At 37.5% G+C, this 27703-nt stretch overlaps 1 protein-coding gene across 1 annotated transcript in view; it reads left to right on the plus strand.

Annotated features, from left to right (window-relative positions):
- Positions 1-27703, plus strand: part of cdk17 (cyclin dependent kinase 17) — a 57560-nt gene that overhangs the window by 13933 nt on the left and 15924 nt on the right. Inside the window, exons 2-4 of the mRNA XM_077234958.1 lie at positions 12673-12821; positions 21689-21853; positions 25984-26117. Of these exons, the coding sequence (XP_077091073.1) occupies positions 12695-12821; positions 21689-21853; positions 25984-26117 (426 nt within the window). The 5' untranslated portion in view covers positions 12673-12694. The remainder of the gene's footprint in view (positions 1-12672; positions 12822-21688; positions 21854-25983; positions 26118-27703) is intronic.

Raw genomic sequence — 27703 nt, forward strand, 5'->3', positions numbered from 1 at the left:
CCTTAAACTACCTCCACGCTCACCAGGTTAATAACCAAAAGTACCATGCTAGTACTATTACAGCGCAATGTACTACACATTACATTTAAATATGATGACTCACTTCATTTTTTTTGTCCAGTAAAGTGAATTCGTCTGAAGGAGCCCTAATTCGTGTAAGAGTTTCTGCTTAGTTGGATGAACTGCTTCTGGATTATTCGAGCTGTTGGATGTGATATGAATGTGCACATAATGCATCTTAAAATAATTATACAATTGGATCAATAGAATCCAATTCTATTAAATCGAAATCGATCGAAATTAATTCACAATCTCGAACTTCGAATTAAAAAATGGAATCGTCGATGCTGCCACGCCCCCATGTCAGGTGAGGTCGGCGTGCCAAGCGGAAAAAAACACGCGTGTTGAAGTGCTGCGACCTGCGAGTCTATGGTCAACCTCCTCTAACTTAGTTACAGCCACTCAAAAGATAGCATGAAAACTGCAGATGCAGGAGACCCATTGACAGAACTTGAACCCCCTCCTCTTTCATTGAAGTCGCAGGTTTTTTGGATTTCCAGTGAGATATGTTGACAACGTTCGCGCTTCAAAAAAGCCACAGTTTGCAGACATCCCAACTCCCAAGTCTCGCGGAAGTTCCGGGAGTCTCCCGCATATTGATAGCGGCTCCCTGATGCATGCAAATTTGTTAAAATCTCCCGGAATCTAGAGGGAGCGAGCAAGAGCGCGCATGCGAGACAGAAAAAACTGTGCTCCAAACCGTATAGCGCGCACGGCAGAGAGGGAGAGAGCGAGAGACCTTGCGTTTGTGCCTCATGAAGCTCATGTAAGACAGAGAACATCCTGATTGGCCGGTTTTGGCTTTAAAAAAAGTAAATGTAAAAATCGAGAATCGAACGAAACGTGGCCTTAGAATTGAAAATTGAATCGAATCGAGGATTTGGAGAATCGTGACACCCCTAATCAATAGCCATGCAATATCATGAGGAATAATCCTTACAATCATAGTTACAGAAGTTAGTTAATCGAGCAGTTAGTGATTTCTTTTGTTCTTTGCTTAATGACAGAGACATCAGCTGGTTTATCAGGCTGCTGTCACTTTAAGAGTGACTGCATCCAATATACTGTTACACATGCGTTTTCTTTCCCAACTGTTTACGTTCACTGTAGACTTAACCGACTGTGTTAACGTGAATACTTGCCAAGATGGGCATTTTGACAGAATTTTGTGTGTATTTGACTTTTTGGCAATAAGCCGCAGAAAATAGCCTTACTCACTCGCGGCTGGTGAGTTGTTTGAGAGGCGGCTGTATGTCTGCGTGCTTTGAGTGTGAGCGTGAAACCTGTGGAAATGAGTAAAATTATGGGGGGGGGAAAATCGCACTCCTGCACCTAAATTCAGGCCCTGAATTTTTTATTTTTTGGAAATGTGCCATGATTCATTTATTTATGCATACATAGGCTACCTATAGACATTGCATGGAATTCTGTGAAGTAGCTTGGATTATTGTGCAAATAACTATGAATATGTGATTGAAACCATGGTATTCCACCTGTACATGCGCCTTTCAAACTTTCATCCCTGTTGGTAATGTGGGCACAGACTGTAAGATCAGTCTGACCTTCCATTGACGTGTGTGTGTGTGTATCAGAGAACAGGCAGTTCCCTTCTGGAGTCAGTGCTGCTCGGTGCTTCATTCGTCATGGGGGATTGTGTGTGTGATCATCCTCTTATCTCTTGCAGACACAAACACATGCAGACAACACACTTATAAGAACATGGCAATACTTTCTAAACTGCTGTGAGTGGGTGTTGTGGAAAGCCTGTGTGTATTTTCATTCATGTTTATGTACACAATCTCCTATATTTGCCCAGTAGTCATAAGTTGGTGTTAGTTGAAAATCATTCTAATTTTATATAATTAATTACCCGAGTTCTTCCTCTCGCTTTCTTTCTTTTTATTCTGTGTGGTTGTTTTTTATCCAATTATTTACTGACAAACGTAGAAAGATCGTCTGTTGCCGTGAAGCTTCATCACGTTCTCTGACCTCAGAGTCTCTTCTCCTTCGGTCCTGCAACCGAGATGTTTTGATTTTAGAGATTGTATATGTTTGTTTACTTGAGGCTGACAGACATTATCTGTGTATCGCAACATTCCTGTCTCAAGGACTTGTGTTTGTGTGAGAAAAGAAGCGGCCAGAATGGAGGTTGGTACTTCACACAGAGATGCTCTTGTGACTCTTAATGATTGTTTGTTTTTCTCTTTTTGAGAGCAATTAAGTTTGCATGCTGAAGATCTTCTGATGACATTTAAATTGAGGAAGGTGTTTGAGCTTCTGGAGAGAGCCGAGGCCAGTGATGCACAGAATTTGAGAAGACGTCTGCGTCAGGATCCCGTCTCAATTTAATCTTGTTTTGGGGTCTAACCTGATGGATGTGGCTTGCTTTGAGATTTTCTTGCTGAATATTTCAGTGCTTGTGTTGATGTGAGTTTGTCTAAGATGTAATACCGTGGTTGATGCTGTTAGCGGACTAATGCGCTTGAGTATGAGGTTAGAATTGTTTCATTATTCCAAATAAATAGATTGAAATTCACAAACAAATGTAAAGAGATTCACAAAAACATATCAAATTCACAAATAAATAGATTAAGATCCACAAATGTAAAGAGTTTCACAAAAAAATATAAAACGCACATATAAATAAAATGAGATTTGCAAATAAAAAAAATGTTTTTACATCGTTTTTACGTTTTATATCACAAACACAACTCTGCCTGGCATTTATTTGTGAACCGCTTTCTGTGCATTTGTAAATCACTGCACGCATTTGTGAATTGCTTCTTGTGCATTTGTAAATCCACAATTCTAGTGTCCACCTGCAGTCAAATCCACAAATAAGTGGACTCCACCCACCGTTTCCTCAAGCCAATCAGATAACGGCCACATTGAGCTGACCAATCGTAGCACGTTCTCGCTACAACCAATCACGTTAGGATTTACGATCAGGGTGGTCTTGCCATCTGCATTGGCTCAAATAGGAAGTGTAAGGCTAAGGCCCATAATATTGCTTCAGTAAGATGTTTAAAATTTGGATTTCGTTGGAGTTAGACCATTAGACTGTGTATCAAGCCAAGACACATTTTTATGAGCCTTTGAAAATGCCAGAGAAATGGCGCTTACATCTCTTTTGGTGGGTGGAGTCCACTTATTTGTGGATTTGTCTGCATGCTGACGCTTGAAGTGTTTCGAAATCCACAGATGCGTGAGGGGATCTACAAATGCACTGAAAGAGGTTCACAAATAAATGCCAGACAGAGTTGTGTTTGTGACATAAAACACATTTGTAAATATTTATTTTTTATTTGCAAATCTCATTTTATTTATTTGGGTTTTATACATTTTACATTTACATTATTTATTCATTTAGCTGATGCTTTTATCCAAAGCGACTTACAACTGCTATATATGTCAGAGGTCGCACGCCTCTGGAGCAACTAGGGGATAAGTGTCTTGCTCAGGGACATATTGGTGTCTCACAGTGGATTCGAACCCGGGTCTCTCACACCAAAGGCATGTGTCTTATCCACTTATCCACTGCGCCAAAAAAGCATATTAGTAATTAGCATAAGACTCCGCATATTAGCACTTTTTAAAGAAATGCACATTTACTTGGCAAAGAGTATGTATTTGAACTAAAAATCTATTGTAATATTTTAAATGTCTTTACTGTCATTCTTGATCAAAGCATCCTTTTTGAATAAAAGTTAAAATCTTAGGCCCTGTTTACACTGGTATTAAGATACATTTTAGCCTATCAGATCACAACGAGGTAGACAAATATCCGTTTACAACCTGGCGTTTTGACACCCGGTCTCTCTTGTTCACTTTCAACCATTTCTGTCCTGATTTTTTCGAGGGGAGAGTCTATGGGCGGGTAAATGTATGGGCTTTTTCAGATCTTTCGATTTAATGGACGAAATAAGCTCACGCAATGTACGTATGAACACAGAAGGAGATGACGGAAAAACATATGGAGAGCAACAGCTTTCATTTCTGCTCTAAGAACCGCGACCACGACGAACACTGTGAATGCGTGATAGAAATCAGGGATAGCGAGAGAACCGAACGTTTCAGACCACGTTTACACCTGTATTTAGCTTGTCCACTTGTGATACGATCGACCAAAATGCATCTTAATACCAGGTGTAATCAGCGCCTTATTGATCCTAAACTTTTAGTTTTTGATGTCATTTTTTTTTAATGTTAAAACACTTCCACCTAAATTAATATGCTATCTTAAGTCCATTAAGTCTGACTACTTGAAAACAAACCATACCGGATCAAAAGAACTGGAGATTTTCTTCCATATTAAATGGTTAATTTATGTTCACCAGCACTTTCTCCTCTCACACACAAACACAGAGATGCGTCTTTAGCCTTTATACGTCTATTATGTGCTGCATTTATTTCGTCCATTTTCCCATCAGTCATCACACGAACATTGGGCTTTACATGCTTCATCTTTGCTGCTGGGGGGGCGAGAGTGATTTTGAAGAGCGGGCTAATGACACCCTGAAGTGCTTTAAGCGTCGTCGAGTGGACGGGCAGATGAAAGAACCTCAGGACTGCCAGATCTGTCCATTTCTATGGCTCTAATTACGTTATGCTAGGTAAATGACGGTGATGATGCATCTTTGATGTCCTGTGTTGGACAGAGGGCAGATGTGCTAATGCATGCTAACACGCCACAAGTCAAGGCAAACACGTCAACAGGCCTTGCTACAAACTAGAGATGCACCGATTGATCGGCTGGTGACCGGAAATGGCCGATTTTCACGTGATTGGTCATGACCTGATGGTCAGTCTGACATATGCTGACTTTATGCCAGTCAAATGCACTCGGGCGCCGCATGATTAACATCGCGCAACATCAGCATCACACGTGCCCAAGGAACGCACATGTAGGAAACCTCGTGAATTACGTCCGTTTCACACCGCAAGCGTGAGCAGCGCGTATTTTTTTTCAGCGTGTATTTTAATCAATGAGTGCATTCACACCGGGAGCAGGAGCGCCGTGTGAGCAGCAGTGAAGCGCGGGTTTCGCCGCAGAGTCTATTTTTGCTGCGCTGCTCACACTCAATTAAAGTGAAAGAACACTTTTGATGGACAAAATAAATATGATTTCACAGAAAAAGTGCCCTAAATACACAGAATTTGCATGTCTGGTGTGTTTTAAGAAGAACTGGAGTAGGCTATGTCAGAAAAGAAAATGAATTTTCTTTTTGAAGTGATTTTTTTTTTTGTGTGGATATTAGATATGAAAAGAAGGAAATGGTTCTTCCATAACAGTGCACTTTAGATGTGTGTGCATTTCGCACACCAGGAGTAATTTATATAGTTCTATTTTATAGCGATTACTGTTCAAAAAATATTCTATGCAAAATGAAAAAAGTGTTCTACTAAAGAAAGAGAGAAAATAAATATTTGTGTGTTCTGTAAGAAAAAATGAAATCGGAAACGACTAAAATCGCTATCGGCAGGTCAAACTCCGAAATCGGAATCAACCTAGAAAATTGTAATCGGTGCATCTCTAATACAAACTGATGTCAGTATCTGATCTAGAGCCTTGCTTTCAGAGGTGAAGTTCACGTTTATTTTTGTTGTTAACAGATGGCTTTCTCCTGGTATTATAGACCTGCTTGATTCAAACGGATGGTTATGAAGCCGCTTGTACAGTCATGCGTGTAATATGCCTAATTTCACTCGCTGTTAAGCTTGCTAGCTGTCTCTCTTTATCTTTCTCTCTCTCGTGTTTGCCCTTTTTTTTGTCATTTTAGTCTCACTTGCCTGCAGTTTGGCGCAGACGAGCAGAGTTGCCGTGGAGATCTCATGCTTTGTAGTCAAACACAAAGACATCATTCTGCTTCTTCTATGTCTCTCTCTCTCTCTCATTCCTCTCTTCTGTTTTGTACTTGCTCACCCACTCCGTCACCAGCTCCATCTTTCTCTCACTCTGTCTTTGGGCGTGCGAAGGGGTAAATTACAGATTCTGATCTGTGAGAAAGAAGATGCTGAGAAGTCCCAGGAAAGACTGTTGCTATGGCAATGGGAATGGACTTTTTGTTTGTGTGTATGTATGTGGGAAGAGATAGAAAGAGAATCAAAAATACCAATCTCACCCGAGATTCCTCCTATGTTCATTTGAAGATTTGAGCTGTGCTTTCCAGACTTCTCTTTTGATATATTAGTGATATAAAGGTTAAACATTTCGGTAGATTTTGGAGGGGTGCTACATAAATATAGACATTTTAGGTTGATTTTTGGGGATTTTTCCTTTAGGATGCATGACCATATCAGTATGAACAAATATTGATATTTATTTTTAATTATCATAATTATCATCAGTCTGATATTGATGCAAATAATATCAGGGCTTATTTTTTCAAGTTTTATGGAAAAGAAAATAACTGACTACATTTTCTCAGGCTATTTTCATAGCGTTTGTACCACAAACGCATAATTAAATAGTATTTTTTACACTTTATGCATAATTTGATATTTTGAAAACGACCCAATGAAAAAACATCCAAATGATATTGACCTTCTTTAACCATTTTCAGGATTCTTTAGTAAATATTAAGTTCAAAAGAGCAGTATTTATTAAAAAAAAAAAATATTTTGTAACATTATAAATGTCGTTACCGTCACTTTTGATCAATTTAATGAATCCTTGTTCAATAAAAGCATTTATTTGTAAAAAAAAAAAAAAAAAAAAAAAAAAATCCAATGAAAATCTACACATAACATTAGAAAAATAGCTCAAAAGTAAAAGTGACCAAATGATCCTGCTCGATTTACAATGCAGTGCAGTCACTAATGTATTCCGAGTGGATTTTTTTGTCTAATTGCTTAGAAAAGTAAAACTTGATTTGAGGTAGGGCTGTCATGATATCAGATTTTTCACTGTACAGTTATTGTGACCAAAAGAAGTCACAACAATAACAATATATTGCGATATCTATAGAAATTGAAAAAATTTCAATAAATAAATACTATCAGTTAAATAGAAATTATAGCCTTTATAACTGTATAGAGTACTATAGTAATATGTCGAATATACATTACCCTTATGAAAATATGAATGGCTTTGGAAGAAGAACACAGATAAAAACAATAATACTGTCACAATGGTGTGTTAATTCTCTATGTTTAATCAGTCAAAATGTCTCTATTCGTTTTATGCATCTACAGCGATCGCTGGATGTCTTTGTCCATGTTAGGGATTTCCTGGAATTTATTACTCATGATTTATTACTCATTACTTTCTGCGTGTGGGCGCACTCCATTGTCGAGTATGAATGAAACATCAATTACATCTGAGAGTTTTGCACTCTATAATGTTCACATCACCCCATTTTGGATAAAAATATAAAATAATACTGCTGTCTAAAGATATTTGAAGTAAACAGGATAATCCACAAGTTTTTATCCGAATGAGCACACTTGTGTTTTGGAGGAACGCTCTGAAGGGAGGGTGGGATCTTATGCTTTCAGAGCTAGCTTGCTATTGCTACTCTGAATTGCCGACCCTACCTTTTATTAACACGATAACGGTATTTCATTTTTTTTATTATATTTTTTTTTAAATAAATATTAATATTGTAAAATATTAATAAAAATAATAAATATTGTCAATAGTGGTGTATCGCGACACCCCTTATTTGAGGTTACTGCAACACAAACAGTGCGGTTTAATGCTTTTTGTGTATCTTAGTGCGTCTGTTTAGCTTGCTAACCCAGTTTCTGTCTCTCCAGGCTGTGGTTAATTAGCTTGCTGTTTAATGCCTCTTGGCTGGTGTGATGTTTGATGTCAGGCCTTCCTGGTCTAATTACCCTCGGTCTGTGGTGCCACCCGGCTGCGGGGTCGTCCCAGAATTCAGCTGGAGCTGAGGCCAGCAGCAGTCCTCGGTGCTGGTGTTTTGTCTCTGTGTTATTGGGTAAAAAGTGTTTATGTTTGCAAGCTCTGCAGGTTTGTGTGAGTGCTTGTGTTTGTGCCACTGTGATTTTGTGATGTATTATCTTCTCCCGTGCCTCCCCTAGCCCACACACTGCACATGAGGGTTTTGTTATGGTGTGGGTAATGCGCCAAAGACCCCTTATCTCTCAAGAGGAGCATGTACAGAAGAGGTGGGCTAATCCTGGCCCGGGGGATGTAAACAGATTCTCTCCCGCCGTTTGATTCACATACTCGATTATGATTGGGCGACTGTAAAACTACTTATATGTTAAACACAGAAAGATGAAAAGAGCAAAAAAGGACAATAGCAGAACAGCAGTTGCATAAACTGCTTAAAAGTAAGTCGTCTAAATATTTTCTTCAAGACTGGTCATAACTTTACGTCAGTTACATAAGAACTAGTTTGACAAACTAGAAGTTAACAAATGGGCAATCCCTCTCACTTTTCCAATCCAGATTATACCGATCTACCTTTTTTAAGACATCGTTCTATAGTTCTTAACATAGTTTCTGACAAGTTTATGCAAATGTCCCTGTACATTCAGCTGTTTCTGACCATCTGTGCTTTACTAATGGATTCTTTTGTCTCTTGAACTTGCTATTTGTATTGTTAATGTTTGCCAAGTCAATTAGTACTATTATTATTGCTCATCATTTCATTTGGACTAAAGAATTGACTTAGAATAGAGTAATTATTAGTTTAGTCTAACTTTTAAAGTTCATGTAAACATTTGTAGAGACTTGGGAGTTTGGTTCTTTTGACTTGGGTCAGTAAGCAACCAAAACACTCTAGCATTGTGACGGTGAGCGTTGCTTTGACTCAGGTTTATACGTCAATATAGAAAACAAGATTTTTATTACATTTGTTGGATAATGTTTAATATGCTACCATTCAAAAGCTTGTGATCTTTACGGTCTAAAAAATGGGGAGGGAAAAATTAATAATTTAGCAGTGACTCATTAAATTGATCAAAAGTGACAGAAAAGATATTTATAATGTTTTAAAGATTTCTATTTGAAGAAAAAAAATGCTGGAATCCAGTGAAATTATCACTGTTTCCTCAAATCAAGCAGCCCAATTTTTTTAACATTGATAATGATAAGAAATGGTTATCTAGCAGCCAATCAACATTTTAGAATGATTTCTGAGGGATCATGTGACACATGAGTTATGATGTTCCATCACAGGAATAAATTACATTTTAAAATATATTCAAATAGTAAACGGTTTATTTAATTTGTAATAGTATCTCACAATTTTTCAGTTTATAGTGTTTTTGACCAAATAATTGCAGACTGGGTTAGCATAAGGACATTCAAAATAACATTTAAAAACTTACCAACCTCAACCTTTTGAACAGCGGCGTATATCAGTGTCATGCGGACAAAAAACTGACTTGTGACTTAGGGCCTTACAGCCTCACTTTCAACAAAAATATGATTACACTTAATGAAATCACCATAGGCCACATGCCCCACCCACAACATGCATATTATATGAGCTGTAACCATATTTGCATATTTTTGTGGCCGACTCTTCCCCCTTCCAGCAGCACACTTTCCTATCAGCGTGATCCCGGAGAGCTGCTGTCTGGAGACGGATGTTGCACCAGACCGAGGGGTTAATGACGGGAGGGGGCGGGGTGACAATAGACAACACTGTCCTAAATGCTCTTTGCTCATTGGCCAAGAATGCAGTGTGTCACTGAAACAACAGTGTCTGTGTCCTCCACCGAAAAAGGACGTATGCAAACCAAGAGAAAAAACAGAAAAAGGCCTGTATGCCCACTTAGCGATGCGCTTGTAGTTTTTTTTAATGAGCTAGACTGGAGACGAGTAGAAAAGGCTCGCCGTAAAGTCCCTGTAGGCCAACATTAAAGGCTACGTCTACAATAATCTGAAAACATTTTAAAAAGTATCTTTTTCTCTTGTTTTGGCCTTCTGTCCACACTGAAACAGCGTTTTGTCCTAGCTATTTCAAGACACTCTCCAAAGTGAATAAATTTGAAAACGGCATTTTCAAATTTGTAGTGCGAACTATGAAACCGGAGGTATTTGAAAACGGTGACACTTTTAGTTATGTATTGCATATTGTACCTATAGATATCTTTTTTTTTATACCAACATGTGCCAGCTATGTGCTGTTCACTTGAATTACATTCCTTAAAAGATGACCGATCATTGCCTTTCTGCATCAAAGCATTGCGTTTTAGAAAATACATGGAATAATTTTGAGTGCAAAATATTTTGATGATAAAATGATCATGGCTGAAGAATACAGTGATAACTTTGTCTGGACTTTCGGTATCAATGCAATGAGCTTTTATTTGGTTTTACGCATATGCAGTAAGATGATTTAAGCTTTTTCAGTCTGGATGAGAAACTTTTGGAAAATGCTAGTTTAGACAAAATGTTTTGAAATGAAAATGCAGTTTTCAGATGTATCCACTATCCAGATTAATGTAGACATCGCATGATGGGGAATCACTTCTGCATGTCTTTAATGAACAGGATGGTGATTTTGCAGAGTGTTAAAGTGTCTGCATGTGTGTGTTCAGGCTGTTTGTGCCCTGTCCTAGCAGGTCTGACACAGGAATGCCAACTGTTCAAACACAAGCCCATGAAAACACACGCTTGTGGGCTCTGGGTGTGTCAGGACCCTGCTGCCCTACAGAGCAGAATGAGATACCAGCTGTTTGAGAAGATGTGCTCTGTCAGCGTGCACATTATAATGTCTGTCGGTTCTATATCGGCCTGTATCAGTCGTTTAATCCCTCATGTGGAGGCTCGGTTACCCCCCCTTCCTTTAGTCTGTGTCAGATGGACAGATGGCGTGTATGCGTGATTGTATTCGAGAGGGACCAATCACAGATGCTCTGACCGTCCGTTTCCTGTAGTGTGATCTTTGCATGCACATTTCCCACTTTGCAGCGTCCTGAAATCAGACACCACATGAGAAAAGCCATCTCACTATAACCTGATAGTCTTTTGTGCGTCTCTGTTTATGATTACAGTGACCCGGCTCTTCATAGGGGCTGAATGTTATCAGTATATGCTGTACTTTGCGTAGACTTGAAGAACCTTGGGGGCTTCATTTGTACCTCGCTTTGTGAATGCAACGAACATTCAAGTCCTGTGTGAATTTGTGTGTGTGTAGTCTGACGGTGGCAATACAATAGACAGAAAGAGTCCCGCTGCCTCCCATAGCAAGGTGTTTCCTGCCTAAAACGGTGCCACGTCAGCATGTATTGAGAGAAATACACAAGCACACACACATTAAAGGTGTGTTAAAGTCTTTAAGGAATCCATGCATGAGTGATTGTATGTTTAAGGGGTGTTATTTTGCACACTTTAATCTTGTTAAAATCACCATTATGCATGCCCTTGAGTAGTTTGCTTTTATAAAAAGCCAACACCAATATTAGACTAAGATAATGCATTTTTAATGATTATTCAGGATGACCGATTAATTTATTTTTAAATGCATTTATTAATTTAAAATATATTATAAATAAATGTATATTTCTATTTGCTATTTATACATGTGTTGTTTATTTCAATTTATTTTTAAATAAATTTAATATTGGATGTTTATTTTTCCATGATCATTTCTCCAATTTTTACATTCAGACTACCTACCTTCAAACCCTCATTCAATCAGAACTATATCTTTTTAATATTTTTATTGCATGTCTGTCTCATTGCTGTCATTTATTTTAAGAAAATACATTGGTCTAAAGGGAATGATGGCGCATGTGGGAGTGTGTGTTTTAATAATGTACAACAATGTGTTGAAGTGCCTATAAAAACAAAATACAGTCTCATGAATATTTGATTAAAAGGCTTTTTATTATTAATGAGGCTTTTTTTTTCATTTATACTTGGCACATGTAAGTCTAGTCCTGCTGTGTACATCAAAAACTATCCCACTGGAACTTACAAATATTCACAACAAAACGAGGCCTCCACATTGATCTTTATACTTAAGACTCCATAAAATGGTTTGACAAGCATTTTTCCCCAACAGGAAGTTGAGGTGGGAAGTATTGAAGGGCTCTGGAAAATAGCCAGTAGCCAGTATGTCAAAGCTTGGTAAAAATGCAGTTAAGACTTTAATTCCAGAAATCATTGGTTGGTAAATTAAATAGGAAAGTACAAGTATTACTGCCGAAGATGCACTGGCAAGCTGTTATTTGCTTTTGCTACTAGCCAGAAACCAGCATTAGGTGGATGGGATGTTCTCTTTTTAGTGAACATTTTATTGGAGTACACTTGTGCATACTAGATGAGTCATCACTATTTTGGTCTGTTTTCCTGGAAGAGAAGTACAGTAAATTTTAATTGACATGCACTTAAAGCTGCAGAACTCCTATGTTGATTTAAATTGACGTTTCCATGAACTAGCCTAAACCAACTCTAACAGCTACTTAAAAACTTTGTCGAAGTGAAAAGCATGATTTACTCTCTCTATGTAACGCATATTCTTCTTTTTAGGCTGCGCTTAACCCACGGTGCCACTGAACTTAATAATAATAATAAAAAAATTAGTAAATGTTTTATGAAAAAGTCTGCATGCCGCATAACCCGCAGATATTCGCAAGGCCGATGATGATTAACACTGTGTGTGTGTGTGTGTGTGTGTGTTCCCACAGGCCCCCCCTGCCACAGAGGCCCATGGAGAGGATGAAGAGGTTTAAGAGGCGTTTGTCACTCACCCTGCGTGGAAGCCAGACGATCGATGAGTCTCTCTCGGAGCTGGCGGAGCAGATGACCATCGAGGAGAACAGCAGCAAGGACAGCGGTGAGTGTGTGTGCGCTGCACCTTTCATATGGTTTGCTGTGTCTACAGTATATTATATGTGCAGGGTCAATGTTAGTAGTACAGATTAGAGACTGATTTATATTATTTTGATTAGCTTGTGGAATAAGAGCTCTGGAAACCTGGAAAAGGTCCACGGGAGCGGAAAAAAGGGCCTCCTGTGTTAAGAATCAGGACGCAGGGGCTCTATAAACTGATTATTAGATTTTGTAGCTTAACTATTTTTGTAAAGTTCATTTTCTGAGGTAACTTACCCTTTCTTCAAATACTGCAGCGTAGAAAACCTTTGTTGCACTCATTTTGCATCCATTTAACATTTTTTCCACATTGTCATCTTTCAGAATTGCTTCCCTTATATATTGCTTTGTCAACATATACCGCTACACTAATATTAGAAGACCACAAATATTCTGCATTTTTGTAGCAATAGCGAAGACGGCTGCATGTTTACTTTGGCCTAACCTCTAAAATTTGCACATGGGTAGTGACTGGTCCCCTTTATTTCAAATCTGGGGCATATAATTGAATCTCTTAAAATAACCTGATGTGTGTACTTAGTTGTTTCATGACTACTCCTGGTTCAATATAAGCCAAGTGATTCTGTAGTGTAAAACACAAATATCATGCTTTTGTTTTTGTGAACTCTTACTTCTCTATTCCCTTTGGATACTGTATTCTCCCTTTTTATTTTTATTTTATATTAGGGGAAGTCAAGTTAAACTCAATCAACAACATGTTTTGCTAAATGATTATTAACACAAAAATGAATTCTAATTTGTTCCCAGTTTTATTTAAAAAAAGGCCAACATATGTACTTACAATGGAAGTGAACGGGGACAATTTTAGGAGGATCAAACTATTTATTTGTCCGTATTTATTTGAGCTGTAGTGCTGTTTGTCCTTTTTACAGTCGTTTTAGGGCTTTAGGTATTACATTGTCAAGAAAGTTGTACAATTTGAACTTTACACAGAAAATGATTTTTATTCGCCCTTTAAATTCGCCTTAGCACACATATTGTTTGTCTATGTATATTTTATTGTTTGCGGATTGTCGCGTTTATTTCAACTGTAAGTGTCTTCAAGAAAAAGAGAAATGACAGATGTAACATTATGCCACAAATGCTGAGCTTAACTTGTTTAACTTGTTGAATTTTATTTCAAATGTGTAGTTTCTCTTTAGTTCACAGTATTTACACCCAGAGTATTTTATTTTCTCTGGGTCACCTGTATTGACCACGTTAGCACGAGTTAGTTACCCTGGCACAGCCATTTCAAGCTGACTTGAAAAGCTGTCTTTCTGTCATCCTGATCTGTCATAACTGAAGTCTGGGCCATTTTTGTGACCATAAACAGTGCTGAGCCAGGACTGATATGAGAAAGCTCTGCTGTCATTCTTCCAGTCAGCCTGAATGCTTAAAGCAATGCGATTTCAGTTGAATGGAAAAGAACCAAGCAAAACACTCCCTGTCCTCTTCCTCAAAGTGCTTTTTTTCTTTTCCTCGCTCTTGTATGTCAGTTGGCTAGTAATTACGTAACAGCAATGACACCCCTGTGAGGAGAATGAGAGGAAGGGAGCATGTGACAGCTTGTGAGAGATGGGATAAATTAGCTCTGTTGCCTTTAGGCAAACCTGAAGGATGGCCTAGAATCACACAGACTGTTTCAGACCGTACAGTGAGACTGTAAACTGGAAGTGTGGTGCGAGTTCCAGTACGTTCCTGCTTACCTTCTGTCCCCAGAGCACCCCTGGCCTGTGGTGCATGCTCGACTGAGGGAAAACAGTAACCACACTTATCAAAAGTGCATTCAGCTACCAAGTTTTTTTTGGCTAAGACAGGATAGACGTTCCTTATCCTTATCGGAGCACCTATGAGGGAGGGTTTTAAAGTGCCCCAATTATGCTATTTTAAAGGCTCCTAATTTTGTTTCGTCGGTCTCCACAGGTTTACATGCGCCCATGGTTAGCCACCAATTCACCAAAACATACGTTAAGAAGTGCCATGAGAATGTGTTGTCAAAACCCTTCCTAGACAGCATTTTTAGGAATTAGGTGCATTAATACACAACTAAGGACAAAAAAATTATGCTGCGTTATCACATATCTCATTTTAACCAAAATATAAGGAAGCATTGCACGCTCTTCTCAGGTATAGGCAGACCCTGAATGCTTTGAGGTTAAACTCAAGTACTGTTTTTTGTTCATGAGAATATTTGCATTGCAACACATTTACCAGAAATTCTAATCAAAACCGTGAGCATTAGCTGATTTTTCTGTGCTTCATCTGAGAAACCTATGTTGTGCATGCTAGCGTGCACATTTCCACTTTTTTTGCTGCCTCAGAAGCTAGCTGTGTAGTCATCGAGACAACTTAATAGTATTGGCATTGAGCCTGGGTGTAAATCTTTGAATTAACAGTAACATCAGTAACAACAACATCCCTCAGTCGTGCCCTTAAACCATCACAACACAATCCTCAGGTTAACACTAACATTCAGAAAATACTTTTTTATTATTTATTTTTTATGAATGTTACACTCTTTCACCAGTACACTTGCACTGATATGTGCACAACGGTCTAGATATGCCCACTCAGCTTCACCGTGTGGCTGTTTTTAGGTCTGTGTGTTGAATGTGGGGAATGGCAGTGTTGTTGACCCAGCCGTTTTTTTTTTTAGTCAGACTGATGAATGTTTTATGAAGACCCATTACGTAAGGATCTTATGCCACTCTCTTCTCTTTCCTTTAATCTGCACATTGGAAAGGGTATCTAACTTCTGCCGCTGCGCAGGCTAAATCCTCATTCACTGCAGCCCATCTGGATTAACGTTCAGAGGAAAATTATGCGCTGTGATGGGTGTTAGATGTCAGCTGATGTTCGTTTTATTTAATTATCAGTATTTTATGTGAATAGACCATTTTGTAAGATGTAAACAACACTGGTCCAGAAACACTTCCTGTTTCATTTTGTAACTGGTTTCTTTATTTCCAATGTAAAGGAAACATCTTAAAGATGTTTGTTTAACGTTTTGATTCAGTTTTATTTGTTCTGTTGGTTGTATTTTATCCCAACGTTTGTGTAGTGTTAAAAAACGGAAACAGAAAGTGCTTCTGGACCAGTGTTATTTACATCTTGCAAAATGGTCTTTAACAACCTTTTAATAAAAAAAATAAAAAAAAAACTGTTATAGAGTTGTTGTTTTTTTCATTAGGTGTGCTTGGACGCCTGAAATTATCATTTAACTTAAAGATTTAAAAGTTCTGTGTTAATTATACATTAAATGAGCCATTTGATTCATAGTTTCACTTTAGCCTCAGGAAAGATATGCATGCAATATGGATATGAGAGTAGACCAATGGAGATTTTGTCCCATTAACTTTTGAAGACTGTTCAGAAAACAATTACACTGCTTTTAGATTTCAGATCTAATTTTTAGTATCTAACTTTTTAATATGGAATCGTAGATGCAGTCAGCAACATAATTTATATATATATATATATATATATATATATATATATATATATATATATATATATAGTGTGTGTGTGTGTGTACACATACATTTTTTTTCATTAATTATGCTAAATTTGTCAAATAAACATAACTAACTTTAATTATCAGCTACTGGTTGGTTAATCCTTATACATTGCATTGTTTGTTAATATTAATAATGATCAATATTACAGTATTAGTCTTTTGCCCACAGGAGAGACATGAATACTACATGAAAAGTGGATAGATGTTTCTTGTTTGTTTGTAATGCTTCCTCAAATTTCAGATTTTTTATGTTTGTGTTCTGGTCCAGAACAGGGCCGTCAGCTGCACCATCTGCCTGGCTAAACTTGTGCTTTAGTCATGCGTGTGGTTTTGTTTATTTGGGCTCTTTAGTTCCTCCACATTTCAACCTCTCTCTGAAGATATGCTTTGTCTCAATAATGAAGAAATAGAGTGAATTTATGTGTGACTGTGATCGTTTTGGCACCAGGAATGGATGTTAGGGTGCCACACAAAGAACCCTTCACCGGAGACTGTCGGCACAGCAACCGTAGACCCAACCTTGCTTTGGGCCCAAGAGCTTCTGCTGACATGAAGTATTTTCCCCAGGAGTGCTGTTGCTTAGCAACAAGACAGGATAGACGTAGAGTTTACATTTAATGTACTTGTGCCTTGCATGTGAAAAAATTATCATGATATTTTCTCAGTATTGGGAAAAATAGCTTTGTGTTTGTGGCTGTTTGGTGTTCACGTCTGTCCAAATTCCACTATTTTGTCTTAACTCCACACACACACTGATGCTGTTGATGGGACGTTCATGACATATTGTCACGGCCCGACCTGTGGAGCGTTACCATGGCGTTGGCCGTGGAACATTCCGGAGTTTCCATGATGCTTATATGGAAATGCGGTCCCTGTGTGCAGCTGGTCTGTGAGAGGAACTTTACACACATGGGGTCGGATGGTTCAGACCTGCGCCACACTGGGTTGGGCTGTTTTGTGAGGTGTGTGTGTGTGTGTGTGTGTGTGTGTGTGTGTGTGTGTGTGTGTGTGTGTGTGTGTGTGTGTGTGTGTGTGTGTGTGTGTGTGTGTGTGTGTGTGTGTGTGTGTGTGTGTGTGTGTGTGTGTGTGTGTGTGTGTGTGAGAGCCTGGTGTTTTGATGGATTCCCCTTAGTAAGCAGGTTGAATGGCCTGTTGTAATGAGAGACACAGCTGTGGTGTGGGAAGATATGAGAGAGAGGGCGACCACAGCGAAAAAGAGAACGCTCTCTGAATAAATGAGGATACACCATCAGCATTTCATGTGCAGGCATCAGAACACGGTCTGAAAACAACATTGTTTAAAGTCGACATGAAATCATAATTGTTCCTATTGATCTGCTTGGGAACTATTTATCATTGCATGTAATTGCAAAGAAAAAAAGATTTGCCTACATAATCTTTCATCACAATGTAATAACTTGCTCTGCCTATTAAAATGTCTTTCTATTTATGCTTTTATTTATCATCAAACCCTCCCATTCCCCTCTGAACTTTATAGAGACCAGTTTTCACAATTCAGTCAAATCAGAGGATCAAATCTAGCCTATTTTGTTCACTTTACTTTTCTTCACACTTCACTTCACTTCACACACTTCACTTTTCACTCCACCTTTGACTTCACTCAACCTTTCACTTCACGCTTGAACTTTTCACTTAACTTTTCACTCCACCTTTCACTTTAAACTTTACTTTACACTTCACTTTTCACTCCACCTTTGACTTTAAACTTTACTTTACACTTCACTTTTCACTCCACCTTTGACTTTAAACTTTACTTTACACTTCACTTTTCACTCCACCTTTGACTAAACTTTACTTTACACTTCACTTTTCACTCCACCTTTGACTAAACTTTACTTTACACTTCACTTTTCACTCCACCTTTGACTTTAAACTTTACTTTTCACTTCACTTTTCACTCCACCTTTGACTTTAAACTTTACTTTACACTTCACTTTTCACTCCACCTTTGACTTTAAACTTTACTTTACACTTAACTTTTCACTCCACCTTTCACTTTAAACTTTACTTTTCACTTCACTTTTCACTCCACCTTTGACTAAACTTTACTTTACACTTCACTTTTCACTCCACCTTTGACTAAACTTTACTTTACACTTCACTTTTCACTCCACCTTTGACTTTAAACTTTACTTTTCACTTCACTTTTCACTCCACCTTTGACTTTAAACTTTACTTTACACTTCACTTTTCACTCCACCTTTGACTTTAAACTTTACTTTACACTTCACTTTTCACTCCACCTTTCACTTTAAACTTTACTTTACACTTCACTTTTCACTCCACCTTTCACTTTAACCTTTACTTTACACTTCACTTCACTCAACCTTTCACTTTAAACTTTACTTTTCACTTCACTTTTCACTCCACCTTTCACTTTAAACTTTACTTTACACTTCACTTTTCACTCCACCTTTCACTTTAAACTTTACTTTACACTTCACTTTTCACTCCACATTTGACTAAACTTTACTTTACACTTCACTTTTCACTCCACCTTTGACTAAACTTTACTTTACACTTCACTTTTCACTCCAACTTTGACTAAACTTTACTTTACACTTCCCTTTTCACTCCACCTTTGACTTTAAACTTTACTTTACACTTCACTTTTCACTCCAACTTTGACTAAACTTTACTTTACACTTCACTTTTCACTCCACCTTTGACTAAACTTTACTTTACACTTCACTTTTCACTCCACCTTTGACTAAACTTTACTTTACACTTCACTTTTCACTCCACCTTTGACTTTAAACTTTACTTTTCACTTCACTTTTCACTCCACCTTTGACTTTAAACTTTACTTTACACTCCACTTTTCACTCCACCTTTGACTTTAAACTTTACTTTACACTTCACTTCACTCAACCTTTCACTTTAAACTTTACTTTACACTTCACTTTTCACTCCACCTTTGACTTTAAACTTTACTTTACACTTCACTTTTCACTCCACCTTTCACTTTAAACTTTACTTTACACTTCACTTTTCACTCCACCTTTCACTTTAAACTTTACTTTACACTTCACTTCACTCAACCTTTCACTTTAAACTTTACTTTTCACTTCACTTTTCACTCCACCTTTGACTTTAAACTTTACTTTACACTTCACTTTTCACTCCACCTTTCACTTTAAACTTTACTTTACACTTCACTTTTCACTCCACCTTTCACTTTAAACTTTACTTTACACTTCACTTTTCACTCCACCTTTGACTTTAAACTTTACTTTACACTTCACTTTTCACTCCACCTTTCGCTTTAAACTTTACTTTACACTTCACTTTTCACTCCAACTTTGACTAAACTTTACTTTACACTTCACCTTTCACTCCACCTTTGACTAAACTTTACTTTACACTTCACTTTTCACTCCACCTTTGACTTTAAACTTTACTTTACACTTCACTTTTCACTCCACCTTTGACTTTAAACTTTACTTTACACTTCACTTTTCACTCCACCTTTCGCTTTAAACTTTACTTTACACTTCACTTTTCACTCCAACTTTGACTAAACTTTACTTTACACTTCACCTTTCACTCCACCTTTGACTAAACTTTACTTTACACTTCACTTTTCACTCCACCTTTGACTAAACTTTACTTTACACTTCACTTCACTCCACCTTTGACTTTAAACTTTACTTTACACTTCACTTTTCACTCCACCTTTCGCTTTAAACTTTACTTTACACTTCACTTTTCACTCCACTTTTGACTAAACTTTACTTTACACTTCACTTCACTCCACCTTCGACTTAATGCTTAACTTTTCACTCCACACTTTACACTTCACTTTTTCCACTTCAAACTTCTATTTTCACTTTACTATTAACTTCACACTTCACTTCAATCATGTTAGAAGTAAAATGGGTTTATTTAGTCTTAATTTGAATATTTGATTTTTTTAATACACTACACTACACCAAACAAAACTTCATGTCCAATATTTAACGCCTAATAAATTTAAATATTAATTTTCAATTCATAAAATAGTTTTTATCTAAAAAACATTTCTATATTGGGTCTTTCTTTAAATTTGATGTTCATAAATCTATTAATCAAATTGGACCCAGAATTGTTATACAATTTAATTGATCCCTTTACTTTACATGTGCTTTTCTCTATATTACACAGTAAGGCTTTATAAAAAAAGTTACAAAAATAAACCGGAACACTAATTTTTGCTAAGTTGTGAATGTTTATAACTAATCAATTAAATCAATATTTTCTTCATAATAAACTTACTCAGGGACACAATAAAAAATAAATTTATTTTAGGGAACCATTAGTACCCCAATCCAGAATGCGGGTGCATTTTCTAGGATGTTGGGCAGGGTACATATAAGAATATAAGAGACATTTTTGCTTGGGTTGTTTGGAGACACAGAGCCTCGCTTTTTGTGTGTTTGAATGTCTGCGCATGCTGGGGAAGAATGACTTTTAGATTACGACGTCCCAGAGAGCAGCACTTTATCTCCTTATGTAATGCAATACCTGTGTGTGTGTGTGTGTGTGTGTGTGTGTGTGTGTGTGTGTGTGTGTGTGTGTGTGTGTGTGTGTGTGTGTGTGTGTGTGTGTGTGTGTGTGTGTGTGTGTGTGTGTGTGTGTGTGTGTGACTGCGAGCTTAAGGAGGGGTTGGTTGACTGGACAGGTGGTGTGAGCAGAGACAGGTGGGAGGGGGACAGGTGGGGTCGGAGTGCACACACACTCACATACAGTGTGATGGTCATATAACCTCTACAGACATTGATTAAAGTTAATATATGCAGTGAATTTTTTTTTTTATCTAAAATTCACATGGGTGACAAGTGTCAAATAGTTGGTTTATAATGGTAGCTATGCTTCTATCAGTTGATATGTTGCAATTTTGATTAACTTTTATACTTGAGTGTCGATTGTCAGAATTTGTTTGATTGATGCCTTTTCATGCCTTGTGTTGATTGGCTCAAATGATTTCATCTGCTTTCCTGTTGGTTTATACATTGCCATAGCAACACCTTTGCAATGATTGGCTTGTCTTTCCATTAAAAGTGAAAAGCACAGCAGGTGTTGCCTTCCCAGCATCACTCAGCTTGATGGAAAGTGAAAGATGGGATGAATGTCAAGACATCACCAGTTTCTAGATAGTTGCCGGTTTCCCTTTATTGCTGTAGCTTCCATTTGACCTCAGTGTAACCTCAGGTAGTAAAGTATTAATTTTAATGAATATTCACCGCCTCACACTATATAAATCTATTCATGCAATTATACTGACGCTGTGTGTGTGTGTCTTGTTATTTCAGAGCCCATCGTGAGGAATGGCCGGCCGCCCTCCTCCCACAGCATGCACTCGTTTTTGCACCAGTACACGGGCTCCTTTAAGAAGCCTCCTCTGCGCCGACCACACAGTGTCATCGGGGGAAGCCTGGGGTCCTTCATGGCCATGCCTCGTAACGGCAGTCGCCTCGGTGAGTGACCACACACACACACACGTACAGGCTGATTGGAAGAGTCGCTATTTAAAGACCGATTTACAAGTATTCAGCATTAAAAATGTTTTTTAACAATTAAAACATAAGTGTGTGTGTATATATATATATATATATATATATATATATACAGTGTATATATACACACACACACACATTATAATTTGTGTATATATTATGTGTTTTTGTTAACTTTTAACGGATTTTATTTATTTTTTATATTTAATTTCTTTTAAAAGTTGTTACAAATTTTAATAATGTTATATTTTATATTTATTATATTATTTAGTTTAATTTTAATCTAAACTTTTTTTGTTTCACTAGTTCATTATTAAAATAATGATTATTATTATTATTATTATTACTTCAACTATTTAATAATAATTATAATTTATTACTTTAATTTTATTTATTTTTATAAAATACAAGATTTTAGATTTTAATATAACAGTTACTTATAACAATTTTTATAATTTGATTAATTTCATTTCCTTAGTTACCATTTAATTGTTCAATTATCATTTAAACCTTTTATTGTTTCACTTTTTCATAATTAATTTTAGAGTTATTTATTCATTTACAATTCATGGCAAAAATATACATTTATATTAAACCTAAATTTTAATATAATTGTCGGCCTGATGAAGTGCTGTATAGCAACTACATGCATTAATGATTCACATATTTGCCTCAAAATTTAAAGTTTATTAATGGTGTAGATGAAGCATTCGTGGGCCTTGTGAGTGACTCAGGTCGTACTCACCTTTAACCAATCACAAATATGCCTCCCACTTTCAGTTTATTGGTTACTTCTGTTTGTGTTGTCTATTACACACTTTCAGAGAGGAGACATGCTTGCTGATGTCTCCTCTCTGAAAGTGTGTAATAGACAACACGCATTATATCAATGATCTGCTATGTAAAAAATTCAGGTCTGCAGTATCTTGGTGTGTGATGAATATGAGTCGATCAACCTTTTCTCCCTGTTGTCATGGGAGCAGTCATGTCTATCTCCGGTGTGCATGTGTGCAACTGCACGAGTGGGTGTTCACACACACACACAGAACACGCTCACACTGGCAGGAAGTGAGTCAGAGGAAGGTTAGTGGGAGGCGACCGTGCAAGAAGTGTGTGTCACAGTTGAACAGTTCCGTCCGGGCTGTTCTCGGAGTGAGTGTGTGTCCATGCATGGTGCTTCCCATACGTGAGGTTATTATTTACCAGCATCTCAGACACAAGTCCAGACGTGTCCGTTCCCGCATTCTCATCCACCAACAGCGATGTCAGAGAGCAATCGCTTGTTTATTTGGCACAGATTGAGGAATTTATAAGCTGTCATGTAAATGTGTTTGATAAATTATCAGCTTGCATTCCCTTGAATAGGATGCATTCCAGGTTGGAGGGATGTCAGGAAGCCCAAGACAGTCTGGAGTTTATTAGAGTTTGACCCACTTTCGTTCTTACGAGATTTTTCCCTGCCACACTTTTTTTTTGGAGAAGTAGAACACTGCGCTTTCTAGACTTTCACGGCATCAGTTAAAAGACGGCGGGAGGAAAGCGGAAGACGGAGCGATAGGGTGTGGCAGACTGATGATATGCCTAAAAATTACTAGTGAGGTTGTCTCGGGCTTGACGGAATGAAAGAGCTCAGCGCTTGTGATGTTGAGAGGAGGAGGTAGAAAGAGATGAAAGACAGGAAAGGGAGAGTGAACGGAGGGAAATGGGGTGATCTGCCAGAGCAACTCGTTACCTCGAATAGAGCATTACCTGGAACTACACACACACACACACACACACACACACACACGCACACACACACACACACACACACACACACACACACACACACACGCACACACACTCGCCATTTCAAAGACTTCATCTGTGTGACGGGATGCAGAAATGTCGCCGCAGGTTAACAGTCAAATAGCCATTTCATGAAGCTGAATCTACTCATCTCTCTCTAAGAAATGTCCTGGTCATATTTCAGATAAAGTAATATGCCAAAGCAAATTATGTTTGGCATAAACAACGAAGCCTATTTTTAGGGGCATTAAGATTTTTTTGCATTGACTATTTCAATTGAGATGGTTAAGAATATTCCACAATTTTATTTTATTTTAAACATTTTTGGTAACACTACAAAATAAGGTTTAATTTATTAACATTAGTTAACTAGGACTATAAGAATGAACAATACTTCTACAGCATTTATTAATCTTAATGTTAATTTCAACCTTTACTAATATGTTAAAGTCAAAGGTTGTATTTGTTAACATTAGTTAATGCACTGTGAACTAACATGAACAAACAATGAACTGCTGGATTTCTATTAACTAACATTAACAAAGATGAATAAATACTGTAACAAATATATTGCTCATGGTTAGTTGTTGAATACATTAACTAATGTTTAATGTTAACAAATGAGACCTTGTTGTAAAGTGTTAACACATTTTTTTTGTGTTGACATTATTTTAATTAAGATAATTCCCCCAATAATTTCGGAATAAATTAAATTTAGTATAGTAAATATTGCTTTGGCATATACTAACATTGGTTTTTAATTTATCACTTTGGTCATTGCCTCATGCTTCATGCAAACTGCATTTATTTTGTATTATATTATATGTATTATAAATATTCCAGACATTTTTCCCGCAAGATTCACCTCTCTCCCTCTCGACTGAAGATATCAGTGCAGAGAGACAGCAGACAGCTGTGTGTGATAATGGATGGGCCTCAGGTTAGGTACTTTTTACTGCCACGGTCAGATAAAAGAGCGGGCCGATATGTCACCCTTGGGGGACGCCGTCTTATGAGGTGAGGGCGGTGGGGGCCGTGAGCCAGCAAACAGCCTGCCATAAAACTACAGAGCCACGACCGCACCTTTACACTCTTTTTCTACTTCCAAGCTCTCCTTTATGCAGGAATATAATCTCTTTTCTTCCGGAACAGCTTTTATTTTCCATGGCTTGTAGTCCGCCCCTTTTCCAAGTACTAGAAGACTGCATGTACTTGTTGTACATGTTGACTGGATGGGATTCTTAATTCCTGGCCGCTTGCGTGCGTGCGTGCGTGCGTGTGAGTGAGAGAGAGTTTTTTTTTTTTAGCCCCGATTACATCATGATTTGGCCCATAGGCCAGCTCAGATAAGCTAGATCAAACTTTTATGTAATAGAGAAGAGTGGGAGGACTTAGTTCATTCTCACTCATTGTATAAAAAAAGCACATGTCTCTTCACAGTTTCCTTGTTTTCTGTATAATCCTTGTTTTTCTCTGTAATCAGGCCATAGGTAAATGTGAATAGAGCATGTGTGTTCATGTCATGTTTGACTCGTTTTCATGAATATGAAGAACTGCAGGAGAGGAGAGTTATTGACAGACGCGTGTGTGTGTGTGTGTGTGTGTGTGTGTGTGTGTGTGTGTGTGTGTGTGTGTGTGTGTGTGTGTGTGTGTGTGCCGCTTTATTACAGGTGTGTGTTTAAAGGGAAAGAGGATGAGTAAGGTCTTTCACTGAAATAGAGGAATCACATGTTGCTTTTCCAACCCACACACACATTAGGTTGATTCCTGAATCACTATATAATGTTCTACGTAGTATAGTTAGTGTGTCCCAAATCATATTATGCCAAATGTATTTTTTTGAGCTGATTATTAACCATAAGATAATGTAATAGTAATGCCTGTAAAGTGCGTCTGGGGTCATAAAAATAGATATCTTGAAAAGTCAAATGTTGCTGTGTCAAAGTGGCTAAAAATAAATAAAGTAGTTCATGTTAACGAATAAAACCTAAAATTTGAACTTAATAACAGTTATTATTATTGTTGTTTTCTGATTTTTATAAAATATATTTTTTTACAACACACTCTACACACTTAGTGGTCTGCGGTATTACAACATAATCAAACACATTCTTTTATTGCATAGTACTGTTAGTACTTTAGGAACTATTGTAACTATTGGGATTCAGCCATACATGTATACAGTATGCTAATAAAACCTCCCATAAACCATAACCTTCCCATAACTCCGTTAAAGCAGCAGCAGATCAGGCACACATACATCACACGTTTTCATTTTCTAACCTCCTCTTCCTCTCTCCCAGACATTGTTCATGAGAATCTGAAGATGGGTTCGGATGGAGAGAGCGATCAGGCCTCAGGGACGTCCTCAGACGAAGTGCAGTCGCCCACCGGCGTGTGTCTCCGCAACAGAAATCATCGGCGCATATCCATGGAGGTAAGACAGAACATAAATGAATCAGCGGCACAAACCTGCCTCACGCTCACTTATTCACAGGAAACTGCGTGTGTTACCCTGAAAGCTTCAGACTGGGTGATGTGTCACTACTAAGAGCTTTATTTTTGGCCTTGGGTTGGTGGAAGGATTCCTCTGTTGTGCTTTTTTTCTTTTTCTCGTTCCCTCTCTCATCCTATTCCCCCACACCCTGTTAGTCGGCTTTTCTCCTCCTCTTCCTCCGCAATGATTCTTTAATGAGATGATCTAAAGAAATCTGGAGGTTTTGTGGGAAGTTGCAGATGGTATAAGAGGATCTTCTGCAGTTTGAAAGCTCTCGGGTGTGAAACGTCAATTACAAACCTCAGTTTTGAACCAGAGATCTTAGCCGAGGCATGACATGGTGAAATAAGTTGGTGTCTTAACCAGCCACAACATGTAACACGATACCTTTGTTCTTTTGGTCAGAATGGTTTGGTTTCTTTTTCTAGGCTAAAGCACTACGTAGACACGCCCCCTGTAATATCTCATTGGTCCAAAATCTCCTCGTTACTTTGCTGGCTGTGATTAATGCATCGTGTGGCATTTTCACTTCGTGAGGATCGAAGAAAATCACCTGAAACGGGCGTCGCGTTTGCTTAGGACGGTGTCAGACTGAATTTCAAATCATATGCATCTCTGTCTGTCTGGTGATGTTTGAGCCGCTGTTTGATATTAAATACTGGCTTCCTCTGTTACCACACACATGGATCTGAAAGGAATGGATTCTGTCTCTTTTTTTTCCTCACTCCCTCTTTCCTTTCTTTATCATTCCCAGTCTCTATTCTCTTCTCTGCAGTGCAATGTTAAAAAGAGGGTTTGAAAACCACTATTAGAGGATTTTGAAATAGAAAAACTTCTCTTTTCTATCATAATTAACTTGAATATTTAAAGACATTCACGTCACAATCTTGCTACATATACATCATTTAAAGCTTCTTATTCTGGGTTTTTAATTGCAAACCTCAGTCTGAACTAGTTATTTGACCATGTGTTCCTCACTCTCTCACTCTCTCGGTCTCCAGGGTTATGTTGCCCCCTGCTGTATGAATTGGGTCATTGCGACAAAATAATTAAACGATTATAAGATTTTCGTGCATTTGAGCTTCTTTTTATTCCCAAAAGCTCATTACTGTAACATTGGAAAAAGATAATATACATGTATAAAAATGATAATAAACATCAATAATATTTATTATAAAAAATAAGTAATTTAAAAAATATAATGTAGTAATAGCATTTGTTGTACTGCCTTTGATTAAAATTACGTAATTAGTATTTATTTAATTAACTACACATAATTAACTGTTATTACTATAGTAAATTCATACAACATGCATGTAAATAGTGTTATAAAGACTTATGCATACAAGTTTGTACAATTTTATTTGTCATTTCCCCTTAACACTCATGCATCTGGATGTTTTATTTTTTTGTTTGTGATTTTCATTATTCTCAAAATCATTGATTCTAATTAGATTATTAATTATGAAAATCATCCTGTCTTGAGACTATAAATAATAGCTCAAATTATTTTATTTTGCATTGCA

Source organism: Siphateles boraxobius, unplaced genomic scaffold (assembly GCF_051911475.1).
Source record: "Siphateles boraxobius isolate OS27281-9 unplaced genomic scaffold, OSU_SipBor_1 19, whole genome shotgun sequence".
Classification (NCBI taxonomy): Eukaryota; Metazoa; Chordata; class Actinopteri; order Cypriniformes; family Leuciscidae; genus Siphateles; species Siphateles boraxobius.